Here is a 12874-nt window from a genome sequence, read left to right on the forward strand (position 1 = left end):
CACAAATAGAAAGTTTTACAGAAAATATAGTATAGGTACTACTTTTAAATAAATCAATTTTTTGCTGGAGGCTTTATTTCTCATGTATTTTAGCCATAAATAAATCTAAAATGATCTAGTAAGTACTAAGTGTAATTGCAGAATCAATTATAAAACCCAAAGACAGCAATGCTTTAGAATTGTGATATTCTGTAACCGAGGAAGGCTTTTTCCATCTTTTGCAATAACAATATATATTAGTTGTACTATTTTTACTAGAAGGCTCTGTAATGAAATATGCAAGGAGAGTCCCTACATTTAAGTGGCAGAAGGTACAAGCAGTTTTAACTTTGTAAAAGTGAAAAGGTGCACTGTGCCAGTCTTTACAGAGAACTAGATTAATGGTATACAGAACACAGCTAACAGGTTGTGTGCTACACAAGCAGGTGCAAAAGCCTGCTATGGATCTGATACTATGTGTTTTCCAAAACTCAGAGTTTATAGTGTGCTGAAAAATCTTACTACTTATTTTGTCACGGGGAAAGAACAAGTCATACTAAGTAAATCATGTCCTTGAAGTAGAAAAGATGACTGGATTTTCTTCTTTGTATATAGCAGGTGGATGTGTATAATCCATCTGGAACTAAAGCCAGACCTGCTAATCTACCAAAGCTGTAGGCAGGGGAGGGGGGGAAGAAGAAAAAAAAAAAGGCAACAAACCCACAAAAAAACCCACCTACACAAAAAACCCAACCACCAAAACCCAACACAAACCCAAGAAGAACCAAAACAAACCAGATCACCAAAAATAATGGGAAAGTTTTCCATGGTGAGTGAAAGTACAAGCTATGTAGCTGTGAAAATAATATAAAATAATTTTATACATATGTATATTATCTTGTACTCTGAAATTAAAAAAAATTCACCCCCAGAGTTTTTGCTTATTTTTCTAGTAGCTTTCTGTCATTAATAAGATCACTAGTAGTATTCCAAACCCTATAAATTAAATTGAATCTGGAAAATAATTTTATCAGGTTTTGGGGAACTCTAAGAAAGAATGATAAGGCTTTAAACCCATTCCTTCGATGTGTTGCTAGCAGCCAATGCTTAGGGACACAGTTTCAGAAATACTTCAAGCCAGTGTAAGTCAAGAGTGTCACAGAAGAAACATTCCTGCTCCTTAAGTGTATTTTCCTTTTGCCAGTTGATCTAAGCTAAAACTTACTCTTTTGTTTTTTTGGTAAAGTGTAGTTTTGATCAACACAAAATTTTCATTCTAGTTTCCCTCAAGGCCACACAAATACATGTGCCAGCATGAAGTGGTGGTATGGGACTGGAAAAGCAGCCAGTGCAGGCAGATGTAACCACTTCCCAAGACAGTGCTGATACCTTACGCAAACTTTAAGTGTATCCAAAATTACAACTATATCTTTTTGCTCTCTTCCTAGATTGGTGCAACACTCCTGTAATCTTTCAGGCCTTGAGCAGCATAGCTGTTTTGTAAAGGTTTGTTTCATTCTGCTTCTTTTCTTGGTCAGATTTCAATGCAAGCATTTTCATAGTTTCACTAGTTTATCCATAAATGTTAAATAGCATTCACTAACTTCATACTCCCATTAAGAACAAATGTGTGAGATCATCCTGGTCTGAGTCAAAGTAATGGCTGAGATAAGAGCTGACAGTCAAATTAAGATTTTAGTACTAAGGATAGTCATTCCCACTCCAGCACTGAGGCTATAGAGGAAAGAAGTTTGAACCCACAAGTTCTCAGAGCTGTTAGAGGTCAGTCAAGTCTCCAAGACAGATAAAACCAGCTTTATAAGTTGTCCCAACTTGTGCTGCAGATATCATGACTTCTTTCAGCTATGTAGCAAGTGAAAACAGCCTGGTAATCCCTCTTCCAAACTCTTCCAAATATCAAAGTTTTCTCATTGCTTTGTATCTCTTGTAAGTCCCTTCAGCTCTACAACAGATACATTCCCCAACAAGGGAAAACACCTGACCGCTTTAAGATCACTTTTGCAATGGTTAGGCTAAGTACAAGGTAACCACAATGAAATGAAACTAGCTCAGGGCACTTCTTACTGGGTCCAAGAACTTCTTTTCTCTTCTCTTCCAGAGTGACCCAAAAGATGAGCCCACAGCCCTTCATAAACAGAACAAATGCCATTACAGATACAGTTCAGAGATGCGCTCTCTCACTACATCACTTTCCAGAAATGTTTTATAAGCAAACTGTTGAAATAAGGAATATTGAAAAATGGGCTAGTTTGGGTTTTGTTTTTTTTTTTACTATATTGTTCATTTTTAACTCTGTTTTCACAGAAATTCTGCATTTTGAGGAAAAAGGCATGTCTTTCTATTACATACAATTTTATTAATAAAACTATATTTACAAATAAACAAACCCCCACTTTTTTTGCCGAATAAGGCATTGCCACAGCAGTCCTGCAGCACTATATGAATATTAAAGGCTAAGAAATTAAATTCCAGTTCAGTTTTCCACTGACATTCAGAATGGGATGGTCAAATACTAAACAACCAATAAGAAATTCAGAAATAACCAGGATAAAGGCATTTCCTGGTGAACTGAGAAAGCCAGATTAAGTTTCAGTTGGCCCCTTCTTCTGCTCTTCTAACAGTATTTTATTTAAAATTCATCACCCATGACCTTAAGAATCAAGAATACTGCTGAAAAAAATGGATCAAGCAATATGTTTGATTACTGGAGTACATAGATCACTATCAGTTTATCTCGCACACCTCTGTTACAAATTTCTCTGTGTAAAATTTTCTTAAACATTTTTCTTTTCTTATCTCTCAAATTACTTACCCTCAGAGAATTTTAAGTAATGAATTATTCTTGGTTTCTTAACCAAAAGCAACAAATCTAATTTACTGTGATGCTTAAAAATTTCTAGAACTCCTAAATTTTGATATTTACAATGTATTACAATAAAGCTATGCTGCATTTTATATTAATGTCCCTCTTTTTGTCATATAAAAATTACAATTCCTTTAAGAAAGGAATTGTACAGTTGAAGTGTACCCAATGCACACAAGACAAAGTTGTCCTCAGATCTTCATAGCTATGAAGGCTATATTTTTCTGTTGCTCTTCTGTCCATCAAATATTGCAGATAAATATATATAGGTTTTCTATATAATATATAAATATATAACCTATAATTTGAACTATGTAGCTAAACAAACATTTCTAAATGCCATAAAATCTAATTAATTTGAGAATTTTTCCAGTGTTCTGCTTTACTGTTGTGTTTCTCAGTCTGGTTTTATGATGGTAGGAGTTCTGAAATCTTTGAGATCAAACAGTCACTTCAAAACTTGATCTTTTTGACACTGAGATTTGCCGTGTTATATTCTAGTATGTAACTAAACAAATCTAGATTGAATTCATGATTAATCTTTACTGTGGCTAGGATATCTTCATGTAATAAATGTAAAAATTAAGTAAAGCACTAGAGAAAGTAAGAATGAAACAAATGAAAAAAGTCTTAAACTCTCTCTATTTCAAGGTAAAATTTAATTTTAAGGCAGGCTTCCAGAGGCATCACAATCCAAAGAACCTTAACAATAAGAGGCTGTGTGCTCTTAAGAACAAAAAACAACACTAGATTCAGGAGGAGTTTTCAAGTACTTCTGTACCTTCAAATCTCCTTTTTCAGGCAAACAAAGGTCATGGTACGTAAACATCCAATTTTTGATCAGCTTAACCCAAATATAAAATGGTCATAGTCCCTTCTCCTCATTTACAAATTGTCTCCCCCTCCCCTGTCCCCCTCTTTTTTTTTTTCCCCAAGAAATTCACAAACTTTGCAAAGATTCCATGGTAGTCCAAAGCGTTCATCTGGAAGCTGGGGATTAACATTAGGCCAAGAACAAACATGCAACTGCTCCCTACCTAAAATCCTCAGAGAATCAAAGGGGGGGAAAAAAGAGTGGAATAGAAAGATGAGGAGATATGAAAAAGATGTGATATGGAAAGATACTGAGTTTACAGGACAATTTTGATTTCAGAGGGTCCCTTTGCTCTTCTCTTGTCAGCACTTAAGAAACAGCTCAAAGGGAAAAAGACAACTTTATTCTTCCACTATTCCATATGTTCAAGAGTGCAACTCAGAAATGTACCTGGCAAATAGTAGTTCCTGAATAGATGAAGGCAGAAAAGAGCTTAATGGCCAGACAACTTCTTTGTCCATAGTATCACTATTATCTGTCTCAGTTGCCTTGTCATAAAACTCTCCCATTTCTGATGGAGATTCAGTTACGCTTTTTATCCTATGTTCAAGCTACCAGCTTGGCAACTACTCTTCGTGTTCTGTCTCTCTTTGACTAAACTGAAAACACCACTGCTACCTTTCCATATCAGATAGGAGAAGCAATGACAGCACAGAACAGGAAGAGAGGTTGCTAATATTTAACAAGAAACAAGTAGGATGCTGTAGAGATAAATAAAAATTCCCAAGTTACAGAAACTATTCAGAGCCGCTCAAAGTTTAATTGGCATTCATCTGAAGTATCTGTGCATAACAAGGGAGCACAAGACTAATTTAGTCATTAGTCATAGAATGAAGAACAGTTCTGCTGCTTGTCCACTACTTCTATAAATACTACAGCAGCTTGTAGAAGTCCCAAAGAATCCCACTTACACATTCAGAAATGCATACTATACTTACTTCCTTCAGATTACTTATTTCGGTCTCTTGTCTTTTATTCACCGATGTTAGTTTCTTATTGAGCTGTATTGCTTCCTGTACTTTAAACAAAAGTTAAAACATGTTAATATACACTTTCATATTTGAATGAATATTTGATTTATAACTGCAATGTATGTGTATATAATTTATAAAATAATTAAACATCTTCGTGGAAAGGAGACTAAGACTGAAAATACGACTCAACTACTTTTCCTGTGTAGTGTGACACTACGCTGGAGGATTACATCAGATGGTACCAGTTGTTCTATACCTCAAACAGTGAGTTAAGACTTTTCTGTACGTTGGTTTGCTTTTTTTATTTTTAAATTGTAATTTAATTTTTAGTGTCTTTTGGTGTCACTTTATTAGGATCACTTCTCCATTAACTCTTAATCTTAGTTTTGTTTTTTAACTAAGGCTTTGCTTGTAATTTTCTGATGAGCTTAATTATTTTTAGAGGACCACAGAACATAATGAACCACAGAACATTCAAATAATTGAGTTAACAGATGTACAGACTTAGATACATATAGGACATGGAAGACAACAAACAGCAGAGGTTAATGGAGAGGAAAATGCTAAGGATAAGCTCTGTCCCTTTTGAAAAGGAAGGGAATTTTCTCTTAGACTTTATACAGGCCAAGATATCACTAGGAAATTGCTTGAAGTTTCACAATGAAAAGCTGAAGATATTCACTGGTCCCTGTACTTTCTCAGTCACCTCTATTCAATCTTAGCATTTTGATCCTGTGAGGTCTCTCTTCAGCCTTTTTTATGTCCTGATTCCTCTTCATTCACTCCTCATCTTTATTTTCTCAAAAAGCTTCTGGCACAACACTTGTATTCAAGAACTCTAGACACTCCATCACACCCAGAAAGTTCTTTCCTTTTCTGTTAAAGATGGTAAGCATCATGGGGAATGATGGACAACAGCCTTACAATACAATAAGCAATTTTGCAGTTTTATATGAGAACATGTGCTTAACAAATGAAAATACTCAAGAATGTAACAAATATCTTCTGATACAACTTAGGAAAAACCCCGCAAAAACAAGCAGGCAAAAATTGGTAAAACTCTCTCCTATCTTTCAACAAGAGTCATGTGTTCACTCTCTAGCTTTAAAATACTAATAGTGAGACATTGGTTAGGCAATAAAGTTTTAGATTTATTATAAGCAATGGTATTTTCCCTATACAGCACTATAACACATCAATTTTCACTTTCTTGTTTCCCTACATACTGCTTTAATACAGCAGATAAAGAACAACAGTTTATAAATTTAAACAATTTGCATAAAAAATGGCTTCTAAACTTTCTGCCTGACTTTTCCACTAACTGCAGTTTCTTGCTCAGAATTTACAAGTTACCTACATGCCCATTGCACGCCTTACATACTGCAATGCAAATTGAATTCTCTCTGCAGTAAAAGACACACTGGAGTTAAACTGGTGAACAGATTGGCTTCTTGAACAGAAGCAGTTAGTAACAGATTTAATCTTTTCTACAGGTTCATTTTGCAATTACTGATAAATATAAGTAGAAACATGGCAAAAAGCATTTATATATGGTTCAAATAGTATAAATACTGAGAGTAAATGTTATTTTTCCATGAAACTGCAAAAAGACTTTTCTGTGTCTGACATAATAGAAAAGCCCCGTCCAACGTAAATAAAGGGAAAACACAGCAATGTTTTCTCTTAATTTGTTTTTAATATTAAATATTAACCTATTTAAAAAGTTTGAATACAAAAAGTAACTTGAGGAACTGAAATATCACAAATACACATAGAACATGTTACCAATTTATTCAAATTAGTTCTGAAAAATTATTTGGTTTCAGGCAGAAAAAAAAACCTTACAAGCTTCGGTATTTGAAAAGTTTTGGGGGTTGTTTTTTGTTTGCTTAGGGGTTTTGTTTGTTTCTTTGTTTTGAGTTATAGAACTACTTCTCCCTTTCCTTAAAAAAATAATATTTATTTTTATTTACATCCTGTGTATGTGTTTACATGGATGAAAACTGCAGGCACGCAAAATAATACACAAGTCCAAATTCTACACATACACTGTGATGTTTGCATAGAAATTTATCACTTTGTTATGAGAAACAAGGATTTCTCTCTCAAATTAATAGGTACAAACTTCATTTAAATGAGGTATTTTAATTACTTGAGGTTATCAGCTTTATTATTTTATAGATAAAAATTATATATTTTTATAAAAGTATATGAATAATCATTGTTATGTTTCAACACATGAACAAGGATAAGGTACAGATTTATAAAGCTTGAATAGCCACATAGTCAGAATCTACGTAACGATGATAACTGCATAAAATTATTCATACCACCCTATTTATTTACTGAACTGGTTTTAAGATTTTATATTCCTGTACAATGGAAGAATTTTTGTTATTTCATTAATGTTTTCTGTCCATTTCCCAACATTAAACCTACTTTAAAGAGCATTCATTTTCCCCTATTTGGTAATTCCTTTACTTCCACCCCCTCATTTGAGCTGGTACAACTTTTCATGTTGATTGTGCTGAATGGCAACAGGAAGCTGATCCAAATTAAGTGGGTTTGTTTTTTTTTTTTCCCCTGGAAGGGGCGGTTCTGCTGCTGGATTGTTTTGATCACAAATCAGTTCCTCAGTATAATTTACCCTGTGGTCACACACACAACTGTAGTAGTGTATCAGCAGAACAGAAGAGATACGGGGCCTGTGCTGCTTAACCTGGCACTGTCACTGAAAGAAACACCGAGGAAGCTACCGAGATACAGTAATTGTCAGTTGGTATATTTGATGCTTGACACATGGTAGCTGCTATTTTTCTGAATTGTCAGGTGTCTCCAACTCAGTGTTGTCAAAACACATCAAAAACAAATGCTGGAGGACGTTTAAGACATACATACCACTGTGCTCTAGTTTTCCATGAACACCTTTTATGATTCCAAACTGACATGCAATAGTAGCATAACACCTCTCAACTTCATTCAGTTTCTTATGATGCTCCTCTTTTGCTGTTAAGTGCCTCTGTAATTTTTGATCCTGTTAGAAACATAAATGAAGCACCTACTTAATGATAGTTACTAGTATGTATAAATCAACTCTCCAAATGCTTTTTATCATAACAGCATAAATGCAAAATCATTCCCAGATATGATATAGACAACTGACATATTCTAACGATCAGTTCCCATTTCCAGATAGCACCTCATACCAAAGACCTTCACCTGTGTGTTAGATTATCAACAAAGCACTTTAACATTTTCATATGCTGTCCCTTATATTTAGGAGAACTTTCATGTAAACATCTGCAGAACTGTATTAACCGTTTTCAAATCCTGATTTCAAGTTTTCCTTTGTTATGTGTCTTAAACATGTTATTTAATCTGCCACTGTATTGTGAACATAGCCTAACATGCTAATGCTGCCTGTGGTTTATACTTGTCCTCCTGCACTACCACTCAGTACAGTATTGCATTCTCTCATTCCTTTGATGTAGGATGTTCACGCAGATTAATGCGGTACCCGCCCCACATCAGCTATTCAGCACCTGCCCATGTCTTCGGCTGCAGTTTCAAAACAATACAGTGGCTTCAGCAGCTATATGTTTGTACCTCATTGCCCCAGCTGCTTATTTGTCCCTACTGTAGTATTAAACCAAGTATACCACGCTCTCAGGTCGCAGCAATGCAACAAAATACAGGGCCTGTTTAAAAATTCTAGACAGCTTAAATCACAGCCCCCATAACCAGTTGTCCCAGCACCTCCATAGAGGAGCACAGGGCAGAAATGAGTAAGTGGCTGGAGACAGGTAAGAGTAGGAGCTCCTTAAACTTTGGCAACAGTGCTAGCGTATGCATCATGAAAATAAGGCCTATAGATATTTATTCTCTCCTGTTACATAACAAAAGCAATCTATTATGCAAACAGTGTTCAGTCTTCTTTGTAAAGCCACTAGTTAAAAGTACTGTCTTCCTTTTATGGTCTTAAACACTTTCCAGCATGACATGGTTTTAAATCAACAAGGAAAGCTTTTTAAGCTAGATTGCAATACAAACTCAAACAAAAATACTGGGTTTGTTTTTTTTTTTTTTCAATACAGCATTTTTCAAAGTTGTCGTGGTTTAACCTCAGTCGGCAACTGAGCACCACATATACTTTCAGGGGACACCAGGTTGACTAAGGACTAGGAAGAAAATTAACTATCCCAGCCAAAACCAGGACAAAAGTAGAGGGCCACTATGACAATCAAGGGATTTGAGCACCTGACGTGTGAGGAGAGGCTGAGGGAGCTGGGACTGTTCAGCCTGGAGAAGAGGTGACTCGGGGGGATCTTATCAATGTGTATAAATACCGGGTGGAGGGGAGGAAATAAAGAGGACGCAGCCAGACTCCTCTTAGTGGTGCCCACTGACACAAAGTGAAATACAGAAAATTTCACTTAAACTTGAGGGGAAGAAACTTACTGTATGGGTGGTCAAACATTGGAACAGGTTGCACAGACAGGCTACGGAGTCTCCATCTGTGGAGATATTCAAAACCCGACTGGTCATGGCCCTGTGCAACCGGCTCTAACTGACCCTGCTTTGAGCAGGGCAGGGTTAGACTAAGCCATCTCCAGAGATGCCAGACAGCCTCATCCATTCCAGTTCTGGGATTGTTAAAAATGACATAGTGCAAGAACACTTAGGAGAGAATTTGTGTATTTGACACACCTGAATAAAAGAATTTCAACGTACTTGCTAAAAAACAGAAGTGCATCAACTACTTCTAAAGAGTAGTGGTGACTTTGACTTAGATTAGTGAAACTAATGCAGATTAATACCCCATGCTTCCCAGAAAAATGTAAGTAATCTTATAATGAATAATTCCTCAGTATCAATTAGCAGTTGTAATATCTTGAAGTACAATGAATTCAATTCTACTTTAAGATGATGTGTCTGTAGGGTTTTTTTCCCCAACTACTTTGGTAAGCATCTAACACTATTTTTACTTCTATTAACATCTTGGCCTAAGTAATATCTTAACACAATGAATCCCACATGGTAATTAAGTAAAATGTATTTAAGTTTCATGAATTTTACCAATCTCTCTCTCTTGTTTTGTGAGGGGGTGAATGAAAATACATATTCACAGGAAACTATATTCAGTGACGCATGCCACTGATTTTTTAAAAATTATTTGTTATCTTTTCTTTCATATACACTAAGTTTTTTGTGTTCCTTTTTACACTGTATTTTTGTGAATAGCTTTGTAGGTACTATTTGGTCAATTTTTAAAGTAATTTTCTCTGAAGAGAGCAGGTTAAATTAATTCCTCAGAAAAGATATCCATTTATTTAGATATCTAATCTATTTCTAATCCACAGTAGAGCAACACAGCAATTAAAATTAATTGGGCCAAATTAATTCCTGTGTGTAAATTCAAGTTACACAAGGATGAATCTGGCCCAGTCTGTTTGGCTTCCGTAAGGCTCCATTTCCATACAGTAACAAATGCAATACATGTCCAAGCATCAGAGGATAATAAAAGCTGATAGTAATCAAAAGAAATGACCAACATAAGGCTAGCAAAACAGGATATACAATACAAATTTCTCATGTTTTATAAGGTATGAAATTAAACACACTACAGCAAATGGAAAGCCATAATGGAAGCACTGGTAAAGAAACGCCACAGAATCACTGCAAGGAATGTAGGTTGTGAATAGTGTGAATAGTTTCTCTTTTTCCTAGTCATAAGTAAACTGTTGAAGAACTGTGTTTAACTAGTCCTAGAATGTGGATTTTATAACAAAAAAATAAAAAGGAAAAATTATACTTGTTTTTCCTGATAGTCATTCAGGTGTATTTATTCTAAGAGAGAGATGAACAGGGAGGCATTGCTAATTTGAGACTGGAATAGCTTGTGGCAAGATCTTTTATAAGGATTTTTCTTAATGTTCTCCCAATTTCTTCCTTAAGTCAGAGCAAGACAGTGTTAGTCCCTCCTCCTCACTAGAAAAGTAGAAATATGCTTTGTTATTTCCCAGGGCTCTTTCCAATGAGAAAAGGAATTGGCCTGCTGTAGCCTCAAAAGTTTCAGTAAGGGCTTACCCCTTGCCTAAATATGATTTTTGATGGCAAGCTGATCTTCAGGCTTAGTGCACAGTAAAATAAAAGCAGTCTGGTTTGCCTTCTAACATCCTTCCCTGAGTATGCCGCCATTCTGCTCACAGTGAAAAGGTCTTAAAACATTCTTCCATAGAAGACAATCAAGAAACACCAGGAGACACTGCAGGATAGGGAGGGTATGACCCTGGAGTTGGAGTAAGACCCACAGAATCTTGGTTCTCCTTCCTAATGTCTGATACTGCAAGAACAGGAATTATTGCCCTGCCCTCCACCAGTAATAAAGATAAGCTGGGATGGGGAGTGGAACTGATTGTGGCCATATGGTTTGTTGAGGCACAATGATTTCTTGGTGGAACTAGACCAGAGAAATAGCTCAGGGTCAGGTAGGTGACTGGAGGAAGACAAAGAGGGAATTGCTCATATCTCAAAGATATTCTGGAAATTGAGTCACTAGTCAGAGTTACTCAGTGAAGCAGAAGGTGGTAATTGGGAGGTGAAAGTGTCAGAGAAACAAAGGAGATGTAATGGCATAGAGATCTAAGGCAAGATCACGTGAAAGTTATGCAAAGGGTTACCAATTGTAAATCTCCAAAATAGGAAATTTTTTCCACAATAGTTCCTTTAGTTCCCATCATTTTTCTACTTAAAAATAATTCTTTTTAATTTATACTGTATCACTGCCTTCTCACTGAGTTTTTAAAAAACGTAGTATAATTACAGGCAAATTCCTAAAAAATGTGGAAAGGAAATAAAAATAACATTCCTATTTTAGATTATTAAGAACAAACCAACTTTTAAAATTACATTTATTTAACATTTTACAGGAATTCATTTTTTATTCATTTGGCAACTACATCTGTATTAGAAAACTAAATGGTGGCAAGGAAGCCCTCAGGAAATGCCTGTACTGTAGTTAAAATATCCCTGACACATTTTGGCCTATGCCAAGTAGCACTCACGTAAGCAGTTCCTGGGCACAGTTCAGGAGACTGTCTGCTGGGAACAACGTGGGTTATTTGGATGCAGCTTCCCTCGTCTGAAGAGCAGTAGAGTTTAATGAACCTAGACCATTTCATATCACTTGACTGCAGCTTCACTAAACGGTCTCACAAACATTTAGTTTACTAATATAAACACAGTCAGCAAGTGAAACTAGACTAATTGCCAGTCATTCACAAAGGTAGTCACCCCATCTACTTTACTCATTAATACTGATGCACTGAATCACTACCTTGTAGGCAGTGATGTCTCCCCACTGACTACACAGAGATCTTGCACTCCAAATTTGCTCTTCTGAACTGCACACAAGATTTGGTCTCTAAACCAGCCAACACTAGCCTTAATCTCATTCTTCTTTTTTTATATTTTAGCACCATGGTATATATCATAGATTTACGTGCTGCAGAAGACAAATAATTCTAAATGCTCAGTCTCTCAGACATGTCCATGATCAGCCAATGCAAGTTAACAAGGGAACACATGAACAGATGAAAAATTTAATTCAGGGTTTTGGGTTTTTTTTCTATTCTACATCAGCTTTTACTCTACACTCAAGAGTGTTCTAGCATTCTACATTGTATCACCTGCCAGGAAATTAATGAAGGAGGAAACCAAGATCTGACCAAGGCCATTTTCCTCCAGTTATTTCTTTATTTCAGCAGCAAGAAAAAGAATACAATACAGAACCCACGCTCAAGCTTATTCTATCAGACAACGAGCTTTGTAGTAATCATCCTGTAGCCTCCTGATTGTATGAGTGCTACTATCCACATGCAGTGAGGTGCAAAGTGACTACACTGCACACATAATCAACATTTATTGTGGAAAAAAAGGAAAGATGGAAGAAAAATAAATCCTTTATTTCTTTGTCTCTATACAGTCTTTCAATATGAAACAAAAACTTCCACTATTTCAGAATTCTAGCAGATACCATAAGAACTATATCATCACTACAATTTTCACATAAACTTAACTGGATAGCATGCTAAAATTTGGTGCATACGCAATATATTAACATTGCATATGCTAGACTAAAAGAACAGAATTAAAGGAAAAAAG

General features: G+C 35.7%; 1 protein-coding gene across 1 annotated transcript in view; it reads right to left on the reverse strand.

Moving 5' to 3' along the window:
• The window catches only part of CCDC73 (coiled-coil domain containing 73), a 60549-nt gene that overhangs the window by 24756 nt on the left and 22919 nt on the right, over window positions 1–12874 (reverse strand). The window contains exons 8-9 of the mRNA XM_076343892.1: window positions 7610–7745; window positions 4676–4755 (exon numbers count right to left, since the gene is read on the reverse strand). Coding sequence (XP_076200007.1) covers window positions 4676–4755; window positions 7610–7745 — 216 coding nt within the window. The remainder of the gene's footprint in view (window positions 1–4675; window positions 4756–7609; window positions 7746–12874) is intronic.

Source organism: Aptenodytes patagonicus, chromosome 7, assembly GCF_965638725.1.
Source record: "Aptenodytes patagonicus chromosome 7, bAptPat1.pri.cur, whole genome shotgun sequence".
Lineage (NCBI taxonomy): Eukaryota > Metazoa > Chordata > Aves > Sphenisciformes > Spheniscidae > Aptenodytes > Aptenodytes patagonicus.